Here is a 16423-nt window from a genome sequence, read left to right on the forward strand (position 1 = left end):
TTCAAAACCTCTGAATACTGATCTACACTTCATACAGTCACTCTGCAAAAGGGAGATAACTTATATATTTCAATACTGATGATTGTAGGTCCCAATATTGGCCTTATCTAACTGTTGTATAATGGTGTGCATGGTCCCATGATTATTGTTTATTGATTTTATCCACTGAAGTAGATAATTTATTTCACAACAAAAGGATGCCCATAGAACAATCATCTAACAATGAATGTGTGTTCCCATTAAATGTGAAATATTTCAATCTTAGTCTGCATTAATTTTATACATTAGGTAATGAAGACTTCCCACAAATCTATATATCACAACTAGATAATATCACAGTTTAAAAACTATCACAAAAGAATCAGTCCACAAACCTAGACTACTTGTCACATTGTACGCTAATTTGATCAACTTTGAGTAAAACTACCGGGGTAGTACATGCTGCAGACCACAGAACTAGTTTATAGATAAATGTAACATTACAACCTTTTTTTCAACCATTGCCTCAACTCCACAGTTCATTCTTTATCCCTGTAGATTTCAATCCTACAACCTTCCATGTTTTCTGAGGTTTTTTCTGGTTCTTGGTTGTAACTACTGTCCCTGCATTGACTTCTGACCAAACTTTTCAACACTTTCAAACAACTTTTCTATAGACAGTCTCAATACTAGACCTGCACTTAATTCCTGTCTCAATGCTGGAATACGGTTGATCAATTCCTCTCCAATGAACACTTTAAATTGATTGTGCAGTTTGAAGTTTTACTTGTCACGAGTATCGTCCAGACTTGGAGCTTTACTTGTCACGAGTATCGTCCAGAGATGGAGCTTTACGAGTATCATCCAGAGATGGAGCTTTACTTGTCACGAGTATCATCCAGAGATGGAGCTTTACTTGTCACGAGTATCGTCCACACTTGGAGCTTTACTTGTCACGAGTATCATCCTGACTTGGAGCTTTACTTGTCACGAGTATCGTCCAGAGATGGATCTTTACGAGTATCATCCAGAGATGGAGCTTTACTTGTCACGAGTATCGTCCAGACTTGGAGCTTTACTTGTCACGAGTATCATCCAGACTTGGAGCTTTACTTGTTACGAGTATCGTCCAGAGATGGAGCTTTACTTGTCACGAGTATCGTCCAGAGATGGAGCTTTACTTGTCACGAGTATCGTCCAGAGATGGAGCTTTACTTGTCACGAGTATCATCCAGACTTGGAGCTTTACTTGTCACACGAGATATCTTTACGAGTATCGTCCAGAGATTGAGCTTTACTTGTCACGAGTATCGTCCAGAGATGGAGCTTTACTTGTCACGAGTATCATCCAGAGATGGAGCTTTACTTGTCACGAGTATCGTCCAGACTTGGAGCTTTACTTGTCACGAGTATCGTCCAGACTTGGAGCTTTACTTGTCACGAGTATCATCCAGACTTGGAGCTTTACTTGTCACGAGTATCATCCAGACTTGGAGCTTTACTTGTCACGAGTATCGTCCTGACTTGGAGCTTTACTTGTTACGAGTATCGTCCTGACTTGGAGCTTTACTTGTCACGAGTATCATCCAGAGGGTTGTCCACTACAGACTGGTGTATCATGATGAAGAGAGGGATGTAAGTGAGAAAGTCAAGCAGGTCAAGGGCATCCATATGGGACAGTGGGTTGAGGTCATTCATTTGAATAAACTTGTCCCAGCATGGACCCAATATTCTGACTTTTCTTATTGAGTGAAGTGCTAAACTCACTCCTGCTCATAAGCTATGGGCCAAGTATTAGCCCCCTAGGCCTTCTAGTATTTGAGAAGAAGTTATTTAAAGATTTTGACATATTTGACCCCTGTGACCTTGAAAGTTGTTCAAGGTCATTCATTTAAACAAACTTGATAGCCCTTCATCCCAGCATGCCACAGGCACAATATCAGCAATCTGAGCCTTTTGGTTATTGAGAAGAAGTTGTTTAAAGATTTTAACATATTTGACCCCTGTGACCTTTAAAGTGGGTCAAGCATTTGAACAAACACAAAGCTGGTCTATAGAAATCTTGTTGGTCTCCGGGTCAACATTGCATTCCCATAGTTTCTAAAACACACAAACAACTTAAATATGTGACACACTATCTATGATATACAAAAAAGCTTGTAAACGTTTACAATAAAAATCATAAACAGAAATTGTAAGAACTTCATTGTTAACAAGAAGTCTACATTTAGGACACAAAGGACAGTTTAGTGTGTAACTATCCATGATCCAGCAATTCTTAAAACACCAACCAATTCTGATACAAACTTGATGAAATATAATACCTTAAAAATGAATGAAAGTAATTGAAATAAGAGAATTAAAAAATCAACAAAAGATTCTTACCTTACACATAAATAACTTCATCTCCAACATACTAAAATCCATTTTACCAATCATGTTTCTCATCCAGTTACTGAAACATGGCAATAGAAACAGATTTATCACATAGATACAGTGAGAGAGTCTCAATATCACCTTTAAAAGATACGAGACACTGACATCTAAATCGTGTGGAGAAGCCTACTTAATCTTCATCAAAGAAACCACTGAGATCTGTTACTTACTCCAGAGCAGCAATTTTCTGTGAAAGAGCAGCTACCACTGAGAAGAGTTTGAAGTCTGCTCCATTTTTGATACTGTACCCTGTCAGCTCAAGTATCTGAAACATAAAAATAATTCAATAACCTATTTCTTTTTCTGTATGATAATTTTCTTTAATATTTTCTGCAATATCACCACATCACTGTGATTTTATTATATCAATGCAACAATTTACCACAAAGATACCTGCTTTGTCTGATACAGCTTATTACTGACAGCTCTAAGCTTTGATTAAGATTTCTCCAGGAATAAAATGTTATATATCTGTATATATATGAGGGCTGATGGGTAAGTTGTGAGTCTCATATTTAAGGGTTAAACTTTTGGTGGACATATTGCATTATTTTTCAACATCATCTCCTTCATTCCATTACTTAAATTGTTTTTTGGCCTGTGAGGTGAAATGATCGACCCATGCTTCATCCATAGTCACAAACCTCTGTCTGACCAATATCATGGACTTTATTGACCATTTCTGGGGTAGCAACAGTGACAGGTGTCATCTCCATGACTCTGCCTGCTACACATAAATTCTGCCACCCACCTTTTCACTGTAGTATATGAAGGGACATCATTCCTCTGAGCTGCTACCATATCAGTGTAGATATCCTTAGGTGCTAGACCTTCCTTATACAAATATCGAATCACTGCTCTTTCAGCAATTTTGTTTATTTTACAAAAGTCACTAGCTTTGTTTACTTTAAAGTACTACCTCTTCAACATGACACCAGTCTTCAGGCATACAGCTTTAAAATAGTCAGGGAAAAAGGTTATCCCTACTTAACTTCTTCAGTACAAGGCTCACAACTTTTCCATCAGTTCTCATAGATTATGTAGAGGGACATTTTGACATCCTTTAAATTCCTCATGATGAGATAATGATCAATCTGTGTCTTACCCTGTACAGATATTCTTCCTCTACCCTGGACAGTTTATTGTTGACAGCTCTCAGGGCTACCATAACCTCTGTTGCACTTAGCCAGCCTCGATCTTCATCATCTACCTTTTTTTACAAAAATATTTCATCATTAAATCTGTTTCAGAGATATTCAATCTCAATCTTCTCCACTTTCTTCCTTTAATCACTGTTTCTACCATTATTTAGGTTGAACACTACATGAGTCAAATGATTTAAACTTTACAGCGATATGATTAGTGATCTACCTGAATACCAAGACACCCTCACATTACTTCTTCATGTCCACAGAGATGGATTAATATACAAACCTAGGTCAAGGTCAAACAATGGTCATATTTCTCACTTTGATATGCAGTACATCATTTGACCCTGTATGATTTATTTTGTCTAAATACTTTAATTAGTATCGCTGATATACATGGTAAAGATAGTGGTATTTCAGGTTAAAGATCAAACAGAGGTCTCCATTCCCAATCTGGTTCAGTAACTTTGATGAAAATAAAGCAAATCTTAAGTCTACAGTCAATATATACCATGGAACACCAAAATATCATTACTGAGGTCAAAGTCAAATGTAAAATAGAGGTCACCAGGTCAAAGTCAAATGTAAAATAGAGGTCACCAGGTCAAAGTCAAATGTAAAATAGAGGTCACCAGGTCAAAGTCAAATGTAAAATAGAGGTCACCAGGTCAAAGTCAAATGTGAAATAGAGGTCACTTTGTTATTATGTGACATAGCAACACCTAGATTACCTAGGCAATTCCTTACAATATATCAGATATAGATACTGCCAAGTTCAAGGTCAAACAAGCAGTAACCCTGTGGAAGAACAGAGTCTTCCCTGAACTCTGCCTATGACAACATGTTTACATAGGAGGTCAGTTGTGATGTTAGTGAGTTATAGTCTGGTGCAGAACTGTTGAACAGGTAATGTGTACAGGTAAATCAGATAATCAAGTTCTGATAACTGTTCAGAAAACTGTTCATAACTATAAAATAAAGGAATCAAATATATTTGTTAAAACTGTTCCAATCCCAAGCTGTTTAATAGGAAATGTATAAAAGCCCAGTACATTTCGGAGAATTATCATATTTCAATCTGCACTTTGAAGCATCAATTTCTCATTGCTTGATTTATTACTTAACTTTTGTCATGCATATGTTAGTTAATCTTTTTTCTGCTTAGTGTAAAGTGTGTTTAATTTGAGTGCTATTATAATCTGTGTGATTTGATACAAGTAAAGGATGGCTAAAGCTCATATCAATGTTAAGGTCATCACCAACAGAAGAGGCGGACAGAACCTCTCGCATAATGGATTCATCTACAGACAGATTCCAAGGAACAGCAACAGGACATTATGGAGACTGAAGAAGAAGGTACTGCATGCCCACCCCAACATCTACACCATCAGCCAGACGCTTAAGGACATACAGAACATGAAAGACATCAGCCGTAATCAGAGAGATGCAGGAGGCACCATTAAACCCGTAAGAAGAAATACACCAACATTGACAGACGCCTGACCACATTGAAGGACCGTTATCAGACTGGGACTATAGACCTGGTGACCTATGCTGATTTAGCATCCGAGCTTCTCCATCTTGGATAGAGTGTTCTGTGTTTTCTAGTAGAGACTTATCTAGTACTTGACTATCAAAGGTTGTAAGAGGACATAATATCTAGGTAAAGTGGATAATGTATTGTCATAGATAAACGAGTCATTGCTAATTCAGCTTCGTTTAGGGGTTTACTGTTTATTTTAAATAATAGTTTATTTTAGTGTTAAAATGCACATATTGATTCACCATTACATGTATAAATATAAATTTAATTTAATTGCTGACATCAGTATATCAATGTGACTTAATGAATTTTATTCATTAATTAAACATAATCTTACATGATAATCAGTATATAAGGAATAATAATATTATATTAAATATATTATATTAATATTTAATATCTATCTTATAATACTTTTATATGCTAAATATTGTTTTACAATTAATTAAGACAAATAGAAGCTTTATCTATTTCATTATTGATATGTAAGTATCCTAGTCACAAAATAAGTTGACATTCTTAGTTGAAACAGACTATAACTTTAGCTTCAAAGGATTCCCTATATAAACACCTTCCTTACAAGTTGCCAGAGTTGGTGTTCGGGGAACGAGTCGAGTCGAGGAGTTGGAAGAACCTGACACTTTGAATGTACATCAAGTGTAATATTCAGAAGTCTAGAACATCTGCTCTGAACATTCCCAGAGAAAGACATACTGACTAACAATGACTGGGAAGTGACAGGTAAAAGTGACATCTAACATCTGGTCAAAGTCCTTCAACCTCAAGGACATCGAAGTCTTTTCAAGGAGAAATATCTCATCCTTGTCTTCTATCTTACTATTATCACATTGGTATGTATTGGAATGATGTTCTTTGTTATGTTTACATGCTATTTAACTATATCATATCCAAAAATTAATTTTCATGAGTCAAAATTTTTAATAATATTTATACAAATTAAGAGTTTCTTGACGTAGATGTTAAAGGACAAATAGTCTGGTGTCTCATTATTTCCTGAATTAGATTTTCGTGATCACCTTTATGACTACTGAGAAAAAGTGATAATTCAATCAAGTCATTTTATAGCCAATATCAAGTTGTCCTGACAACACAGGTGTGTTGGTGACATAAGCTTAGCATTTATATGTTCACCACAGTCTGTGCAGCTGAAAAATGAAAATGAGATACTAAAGAAAACTTACATTGTCAAATGTGTGTTTGAACATCTCAACACTGGTTTTGTTGAAAATACAGTATTTGGCCAGGAAACCATCTGTAAATGACAAAACAAGTCTTGTCAGTATTATAGTTTTTTATCATTTATAATTTTTGTTGAAGAACTCAAAATGGAGCTAAGACATTCCTCTGTGTCAATTTGTAGAAATGTTTTACCTTTGTCTATTCTATACACAACTCCTGTTGTATTTCAGCCATCAAAACTTGTTGTCACCATTACAACACTAGGTGTATTTTATTTTATTTCTTAACATTGACCCTGTCATCCCACCCTTCCCATCATTCCCTGGTATAACTTAAATTGTTAAAACTCCTTCCCATCATTCCCTGGTATAACATAAAATTGACAAGCTTGACCCTGTCATCCCACCCTTTCCATCATTCCCTTGTATAACTTACAGTCATCAAAATTAGGCCCATCATTGTCGCCATCTCCATTGATATCCCCCTGGTGTTTGCGGGCCCGAGCTTTCTCTAACATCTCCATGTGTTTCTGGCGACGTTGTTCTGCAAGCTCCTGTTGTCTTAGTTCATCTTCATAGGACGTGTCTTTAGAAAACTGTCGCCGTTTTAATTTTTTCTCAAGTTTTTTAACAATTGGCGTTTGTATTGATGTTTGCCGTCGTTTATCTGAGGTTTTCTGGCTTGACTTGATGACTCTATCAGGATCAGGTAGTGGAGGAGGAACATCAGTAGGCAAGGGAGGCAATTCCTCTCCTTCTGTACAAAAAACATGTAACAGGGTTAAACTCACTGGCCTTGATATTTACAGTAGGTTAAGGTCACTCTTTGAATTACATTTGATGTTTCTGAACTTCTCTTGATATATTCAATGAAAAGTCTCCAGCGACTTTGACAGCAATTCAGTTGGACCTAGAGAATATAACAACCAGATCTGGATTCAAACTCTTCCTTATTCTTAACCAATAAACTAGGCTGTTTTATTGGACCTTAGCTCTTCATTACCAGACTTCCTCTCAGTGTTTCCAACAACTAATGAGTCATCGTCATCATCCTGACCATAGATCCACGAGCCTGTTCTTCTGCTTGGTAGTTCCTGTGTAGGTGACTCCACCGGGGAATCAACCTTGCCCCCAACCCGACGCCGATCTCCTCTCTCCTTCTTTATAATAGAAAATTTCTGCCTTCCACTTGGTGACTGAAAGACAAAAATTTGACAATCAGTCCTGTGATGTTCTTTACTCTGTAGTAGAAAGGATTTAAACCTGATACAACAGTTACAGATCCTGCGGGTATTTATAAAACAAGAGGCCCAAGGGCCTTAACAGTCACCTGAGTTACAATGTTTTTTGTAACATGTCATAGAAATGATTTTGTTAAAAAAAGTTTAAAGATAACTTGTAATCAAGTTTGAACTATAAGAAATTTAACTCAAAAATTGAATTTTCCTTTATAAAATCTTCCCTCCATGAACAGTAGAGTATCCCTAAAGTTTCAGTCAATTTTTGGCCCCACCCATCATCCCATGGGGACCAGCAGAGGTCAATATGTGTATCTCATCAAACTGTCAGCTTATACTAATAATTCAAACCCAGTTTGAGCTAAAAGAAAAGTATAAAACAAATTATGCTCAAAAATATAATTTTCCTATATACACTATAGTAAATTTTACCCCCTCCAAAAGAGGGGAAATGTGAGACCTTAAGGCCATGCAACTGACATTTTTTGCCCCTCAGGCTCTTGGGGGTTGTGGACTATATAATTTACACTTTTGGTGTGTGCCTTAACCAATTGATGGTTTTTGTAAAATTTCATTGAAATCAGTTCAGGATTTTTTGCAAAGAAGTCGTAAATGTTAAAAGTTAACACGGCACAAAAGGGAATCACACTAGGTCACCTTGAGACTTTGTCTCAGGTCACCTAAAAATAATTTGTTTGTCAAATTTGCCTACAACTACCGGTAATTCAAATGACACACACATCATATCCTTGTGGCTAGTGGGAAGTTTACATATAGGCCCATGTGAAGGAGTCTGGTCATCTTCAGTTGGAGACAATGGTCCATTGTCACCTACTGTGGGGATGACTAATGTATTATATCCTAGTGGGTGGAATACTTACCCGTCCTCGTGAAGGAGGTCGGTCATCTACAGTCAGAGACAATGGTCCTGTTCGTGTGTCACCTACTGTAGGGATGACTTGTGTAGACACTTTACTGTTGTCCTCTGTAACATATTATCTTAGCTGTTACCCATTTCATCTTAACTGTAAAGTGTTACAATACTATATATATATAAGATATTGTGGTCATAGCACAGACATCAGTCAAAGAAAAAACATGTGATAATGACAACATTACGATACATAGGATACAGACATAAAAATATTAATAAGATACAGCGTGATCCTGCTTTTCCTATCCTACTACCTTCTATCCTGACCTCTGTATACAGGATCATCCTCTATCCTGACCTCTGTATACAGGATCATCCTCTATCCTGACCTCTGTATACAGGATCTATCCTGACCTCTGTATACAGGATCATCCTCTATTCTGATCTCTGTATACAGGGTAATCCTCTATCCTGATCTCTGTATACAGGATCATCCTCTATCCTGACCTCTGTATACAGGATCATCCTCTATCCTGACCTCTGTATACAGGATCATCCTATATCCTGACCTCTGTATACAGGATCTATCCTGACCTCTGTATACAGGATCATCCTATATCCTGACCTCTGTATACAGGATCTATCCTGACCTCTGTATACAGGATCATCCTCTATCCTGACCTCTGTATACAGGATTACCCTCTATCCTGACCTCTGTATACAGGATCATCCTCTATCCTGACCTCTGTATACAGGATCATCCTCTATCCTAACCTCTGTATACATGATCATCCTCTATCCCAAGGACCAATGATTACAGGATCATCCTCTATCCTGACCTCTGTATACAGGATCATCCTCTATCCTGACCTCTGTATACAGCATCATCCTCTATCCTGACCTCTGTATACAGGATCATCCTCTATCCTGACCTCTGTATACAGCATCATCCTCTATCATGACCTCTGTATACAGGATCATCCTCTATCCTGACCTCTGTATACAGGATCATCATCTATCCTGACCTTTGTATACAGGATCATCCTCTATCCTGACCTCTGTATACAGGATCATCCTCTATCCTGACCTCTGTATACAGGATCATCCTCTATCCTGATCTCTGTATACAGGACATCCTATATCCTGACCTCTGTATACAGGATCATCCTCTATCCTGACCTCTGTATACAGGATCATCCTCTATCCTGACCTTGACCCTGATATTGGCTACAGAAAAAAAGTAAACATATCATGAACAGCTACAGACATGAATAAAGCGTATATAATATATAGCAAACACTAAATCACAATGAGTTGAAACCTACAGGAAAGCTTGCAGGAATATAACATCCACTGTACACAAAACTGAGCAGCTATAAAGCATAGCAGCTACAAAAAAGCCTGGCTATAGATGATGGAACTCCAGCACTGTCTTCTAGTTACAATGTCTTAGCTGTCTTCAAATAGTGTCACACAGGATATATAACTTGGTTTAGTTCCAAACGATCTCCAAGACAGTAGTTTACTTTTCATGCTTCAGAAAAGTCATAAACCTTTTGACAACTAATTCTTAAATCGCACAAATGCTTCCATTATATTGCGTAGTTGTAAGAAAATTGTGTTTTGAGTGAGTTTATTGTGTGCTCAGTAGTGTTTAGATTTGTTATGCATTAAACATTCACGGCTAAACACATACAATAACATCTATTGTTGCTCACTGGTCCTGATTACATGTTGTCTTTGACAAATCTATTTAAACCTCACTAATAATGGCAGTTGTTGACAAAGCATTGTAGATCTGTTTTGGCTGTAGGACTTACTTTCACAGACAGCAGTCTACGTGGGTATTCAGGGCTACAGCAGGCTCCCCTCAGGGCTGCACTGTTGTAACCAGCTCACATAGTCATCAGTGTTCCAATATACAGACTTAATTAAACCATTCTACATAATATACTTACACAAACAATATCAACATAATGATAGGTAAAAAGAATCTATTAACTCTCTCATGTGTAATGTCAACTTAGGCTAAATCCCTACAGTGCCTCCCTAAATATTGATAATTCTAACTGTAATTGAATTTCAGTTTCTTTCAATGCTGGAAAACCATACGTCTAATACATCTAATTCATGTTTATCCTGATCAAACAAAGAAACCTTTACTATATAGATGTCAAATTCCATTGTATGACACTACAGTCTTCATAGGAAAAAATGGCTCAACAAGCCTGGCTATTTAGTTCTCAATGATTAAGAAATCATCACACATGTAAAGGGCCCACATTAAAATCACAAACAAGTACAGGCTTTAACTTAATGTAACAAATCATTCAATTTTAACCTTTAACAAATCATTCGTCTTACAACGTAAAACTGGTTTCAAAAGTTTCTTTTTTTCACAGGAACAATCATGTATAGTGTAAACATGTTCAACAACGTAATGGCTCATTAAACATCCAGTAAACTATTGTCACTTCAAAAATAACAAAATCAGAAAATGGGTCACAGATTAATTTTCATAGTAAAAAGACTTTTAATGCATTCTTCATTTCAACCCTGTAAAACATTCCTTAATTAAAATGTTGACATCCACACTAGCATTGCGAGGATTGAATACTTTTTCCTACATATACAGTCAATGTAAAGTGATGGGTCATCTGTAACGTCAACAGTGTAAAGTGATGGGTCATCTGTAATGTCAACACAGTGTAAAGTGATGGGTCATCTGTAATGTCAACAAAGTGTAAAGTGATGGGTCATCTGTAATGTCAACACAGTGTAAAGTGATGGGTCATCTGTAATGTCAACACAGTGCAAAATGATGGGTCATATGTAATGTCAACACAATGTAAAGTGATGGGTCATCTGTAATGTCAACACAGTGCAAAATGATGGGTCATCTGTAATGTCAACACAGTGTAAAGTGATGGGTCATCTGTAATGTCAACACAGTGCAAAATGATGGGTCATATGTAATGTCAACACAATGTAAAGTGATGGGTCATCTGTAATGTCAACACAGTGCAAAATGATGGATCATCTGTAATGTCAACACAATGTAAAGTGATGGGTCATCTGTAATGTCAACACAATGTAAAGTGATGGGTCATCTGTAATGTCAACACAGTGTAAAGTGATGGGTCACCTGTAATGTCAACACAGTCTAAAGTTATGGGTCATCTGTAATGTCAACACAGTGTAAAGTGATGGGTCATCTGTAATGTCAACACAGTGCAAAATGATGGGTCATCTGTAATGTCAACACAATGTAAAGTGATGGGTCATCTGTAATGTCAACACAGTGTAAAGTGATGGGTCATCTGTAATGTCAACACAATGTAAAATGATGGGTCATCTGTAATGTCAACACAGTGTAAAGTGATGGGTCATCTGTAATGTCAACACAATGTAAAATGATGGGTCATCTGTAATGTCAACACAGTGTAAAGTGATGGGTCATCTGTAATGTCAACACAGTGTAAAGTGATGGGTCATCTGTAATGTCAACACAGTGTAAAGTGATGGGTCATATGTAATGTCAACACAGTGTAAGTGATGGGTCATCTGTAATGTTAACACAGTGTAAAATGATGGGTCATCTGTAATGTCAACACAATGTAAAGTGATGGGTCATCTGTAATGTCAACGCAGTGCAAAATGATGGGTCATCTGTAATGTCAACACAGTGTAAAGTGATGGGTCATCTGTAATGTCAACACAGTGTAAAGTGATGGGTCATCTGTAATGTCAACACAGTGTAAAGTGATGGGTCATCTGTAATGTCAACACAGTGTAAGTGATGGGTCATCGGTTACACAGTCAAAGTAAAGAGGTGGGTTAATGAATACACCAATAGTCGATGTAAGGACATCTGTGATGCCAACAGAGTCAACATGAAGTGACATCAGTTCCAAAATCATTGTAAAGTGGCATCCATCATATCATATATGCTACACCAAGGTAGAGATTGACCTTGTTCATGTTCTTCTACCTTTAAATATACGTCGGTCTTTGACTTCAGAAAACTACTGATGTTTCAGTTTTCAGTTTTAATGCAATAGTACTAAATAAATAATGTTTACATATCTATCATTTAGGAGTCAATTACTCTTTATTGTAACATTTTAAATGCTACCCTGAAACAGAAAAAACTAATCAAATCATATACATTTCATTACCTTAAAATTTCTATGGAGAAAATGTTGCTATGACCAAGACATCCTTAAAAACCAAGCTTACATTCTGACTTATTTCTTCATATTTTAACATATACATTATAATTGAAATATGTTAAGACCAAACCAATACAGTCATACAAGCACATAAGGACATGTGTATGGTGACATGGAGGTCAGACATACTTGTGAGGACAGACTGATGTGTGTATGGTGACTTGGAGGTCAGACATACTTGTGAGGACAGACTGATGTGTGTATGGTGACTTGGAGGTCAGACATACTTGTGAAGACAGACTGATGTGAGTATAGTGACTTGGAAGTCAGACATACTTGTGAGGACAGACTGATGTGAGTATGGGTGACTTGGAGGTCAGACATACTTGTGAAGACAGACTGATGTGTGTATGGTGACTTGGAGGTCAGACATACTTGTGAGGACAGACTGATGTGTGTATGGTGACTTGGAGGTCAGACATACTTGTGAAGACAGACTGATGTGAGTATAGTGACTTGGAGGTCAGACATACTTGTGAAGACAGACTGATGTGTGTATGGTGACTTGGTGGTCAGACATACTTGTGAGGACAGACTGATGTGTGTATGGTGACTTGGTGGTCAGACATACTTGTGAAGACAGACTGATGTGTGTATGGTGACTTGGAGGTCAGACATACTTGTGAGGACAGACTGATGTGTGTATGGTGACTTGGAGGTCAGACATACTTGTGAGGACAGACTGATGTGTGTATGGTGACTTGGAGGTCAGACATACTTGTGAGGACAGACTGATGTGTGTATGGTGACTTGAAGGTCAGACATACTTGTGAAGACAGACTGATGTGTGTATGGTGACTTGGTGGTCAGACATACTTGTGAAGACAGACTGATGTGTGTATGGTGACTTGGAGGTCAGACATACTTGTGAAGACAGACTGATGTGTGTATGGTGACTTGGAGGTCAGACATACTTGTGAAGACAGACTGATGTGTGTATGGTGACTTGGAGGTCAGACATACTTGTGAAGACAGACTGATGTGTGTATAGTGACTTGGAGGTCAGACATACTTGTGAAGACAGACTGATGTGTGTATGGTGACTTGGAGGTCAGACATACTTGTGAAGACAGACTGATGTGTGTATAGTGACTTGGAGGTCAGACATACTTGTGAAGACAGACTGATGTGTGTATGGTGACTTGGAGGTCAGACATACTAAAGACAATATGCCTAACATTGGTGACACATCTGTTTTACATGAAACTAAAACTTTTTCACATAGTTGGACTGCAGAAGTTATAAACATTTTATTTCCACTGTACACCAGATAATCAATATAAGGTGGGTATGAGGTTTTTCACAAACAGAACATTTTTCTCTGAAGTAATGACGTAACTTAATGAAGATTAATTATTGACATGCATAAAATAAAGCCATTGTCACACCAGACATGCAAGACAACATTCTACAATGCAGGGGGAGGCTGGGGGTCGCAGTCACATCAAACAGCCATGCACACAGTAAGAGTTACCTCCCCTCTCATGGCCAGTCTGAAGAAATGCCACTGGCTGAGGCTTTGGCAGACTCATGTCCATATGGGGAAGGGGAAAGCCAAGCTGAGCAGGTTTCTCCTCAGCAGCTTTTGACCCTTTAGAGGTCACCTTTGCAGTTTTATCGTGGGACTCAACTGGCATGTGAATTTTGACATCTGACACTTCTTCCTCCGGGAGTTTGGCAAGAATTGGTGGTGGTTTGACAATGGGTAGACTAGAGGAGGCAGACTGCGTGTGTTTCATGACATCACTTATTTCAGGGAGACTGGGCTCTGATGGAAGTCATCGTCACATATTTTATTTTATCATTGGTTACAGAATACTTCATCAATTATACACAAATGTGTGTTTCGGTATGTCACAGAATACTTAATTATTTATATGGAGCTGTGTGTTACAGTTCATCATTTATACACAACTGCTTGTTACAGAATACTTCATCATAACGACATTAATATACAAAAAGTTTTTAAAAACAGAAATAAAGATAAACTATTGAAATCAACAATAGAAACAGAAAATAAAAAAAAATAAATATCAGCTATTGTTCCCCTGAAAAAGAATAGATATGCTGTAGCTTTGCTAGAGTTGTACTGAAGCAATGAAAAGTTAGGTGTTGTACCTTGACTGAGTTTGTTGTTAAGTTTGCTGCTGGACTTCTTGTCCAGTCTGCTGCGTGATGTTGATGTCCGACTAGTCGACTTACTAGCCTTCACTTTTGAGGATGACGTCTTTAGTTGACCGCTGCTGTTGCTGCTGGAGACGGAGGCTGGAAGCAGAGGCATCATCACAGCTATCGTGAAGACATTCTAACCAACAAATCTGTACTCTGGACTGGGGGGATGGGCTGAGGCTGGGACTGGGTGATGGGTGTTGGGGTCAGACAGTCTGAGAGATTACTAATTTAGGCATCATTGCAACTATCGTGAAGACATTCTAACCCAACAAATCTGTACTCTGGACTGGGGGGATGGGGCTGGGGCTGGGGCTGGGGCTGGGGAAGGGGCTGGGGCTGGGGCTGGGGCTGGGGCTGGGGCTGGGGCTGGTACTGGGACTGGGGGGCTGGGGCTGGGGCTGGGGCTGGGGCTGGGGAAGGGGCTGGGGCTGGGGCTGGGGCTGGGGCTGGGGCTGGGACTGGGGCTGGGGCTGGGGCTGGGGCTGGGGCTGGGGCTGGGGCTGGGGCTGGGGCTGGGGCTGGGGCTGGGGCTGGGGCTGGGACTGGGGCTGGGGCTGGGGATGGGGCTGGGACTGGGGCTGGGGCTGGGGCTGGCGCTGGGTGATGGGTGTTGGGGTCAGACAGTCTGAGAGATTACAAATTTAGGCATCATCGCAACTATCGTGTAGACATTCTAACCAACAAGTCTGTACTCTGGTCTGGGGGGATGGGGCTGGGGCTGGGGCTGGGTGTTGGTGTCAGACAGGCTGAGAGATTACTGTCACAATTATTGTGTAGACATTCTAACTCGCAAGTCTGTATCCTGGATGTGTATTTGATTAACCTAACTTGGGATTGAGGACAGAATGGTGTATTATATAACTAGAACCACTAACTTAGGACAAAATGTCCAGATTACTGATTTAGTGCAGACTGGGAGAATACTTTCTATATTTTTTAGACAGAATTGTGGATTAAAAATTTAGGACAGAATTTGAAACTTCTGATTTAGGACAAAATGTGGAATAACTTATTTAATTCAGACTGAGGGATTACTTATTTAGGAAAATGGGGTTACTAATAAGGACAGAATGTGAGATTTCTCATTTAGGACCAAATGGGGATTAATAATTTAATGCAGACTGAGGGATTACTTATTTAAGAATGAGTAGGTGATAACTATATAAATTTAGGACAGACAAGAAGCTTACTAAATTATTTAAGGATAAATCTCGAACGGCTGAATTACAAAGTATCACAACATTCCCACACAACAAGCCTTTCTGTCACTCTAATTTCAGTTGATTAAGATCTTACTGAATTCTGTAATGATACAATGCTGTAGATGGTTCCACTGACCATGGTTTTACCACTGTAAATGTGTGAAGACAGTGATCACAGCACCAATACACAAAGTCTAAAGCTCCTTCAGCTAGATCTATCATCACACAAATTCATCCAAATTAAGTTCTACTATTACAACAAAGTCACAACCTTCAGAAAAGCTTAATATAAAATTAATCATCAAGCAAAAAGCATTTTCTACGAGGTCCCCAAAACTGCAGTTGTATATTCACAATCTGTGTAACTAATCAGAACTCAGTAACAGATCACCACCAGCAG

At 38.4% G+C, this 16423-nt stretch overlaps 1 protein-coding gene across 1 annotated transcript in view; it reads right to left on the reverse strand.

Moving 5' to 3' along the window:
- Nucleotides 1–1545: 1545 nt before the first annotated feature.
- LOC132543788 (uncharacterized) overlaps nt 1546–16423 on the reverse strand; it is a 49842-nt gene continuing 34964 nt past the window's right edge. The window contains 11 exon segments of the mRNA XM_060207312.1: nt 1546–1686; nt 1972–2079; nt 2365–2434; nt 2586–2680; nt 3521–3625; nt 6309–6379; nt 6742–7062; nt 7309–7501; nt 8425–8528; nt 14124–14417; nt 14768–14914. Coding sequence (XP_060063295.1) covers nt 1546–1686; nt 1972–2079; nt 2365–2434; nt 2586–2680; nt 3521–3625; nt 6309–6379; nt 6742–7062; nt 7309–7501; nt 8425–8528; nt 14124–14417; nt 14768–14914 — 1649 coding nt within the window.

Source organism: Ylistrum balloti, unplaced genomic scaffold, assembly GCF_031769215.1.
Source record: "Ylistrum balloti isolate Yb309-2 unplaced genomic scaffold, AGI_CSIRO_Ybal_v1 Utg369764, whole genome shotgun sequence".
Classification (NCBI taxonomy): domain Eukaryota; kingdom Metazoa; phylum Mollusca; class Bivalvia; order Pectinida; family Pectinidae; genus Ylistrum; species Ylistrum balloti.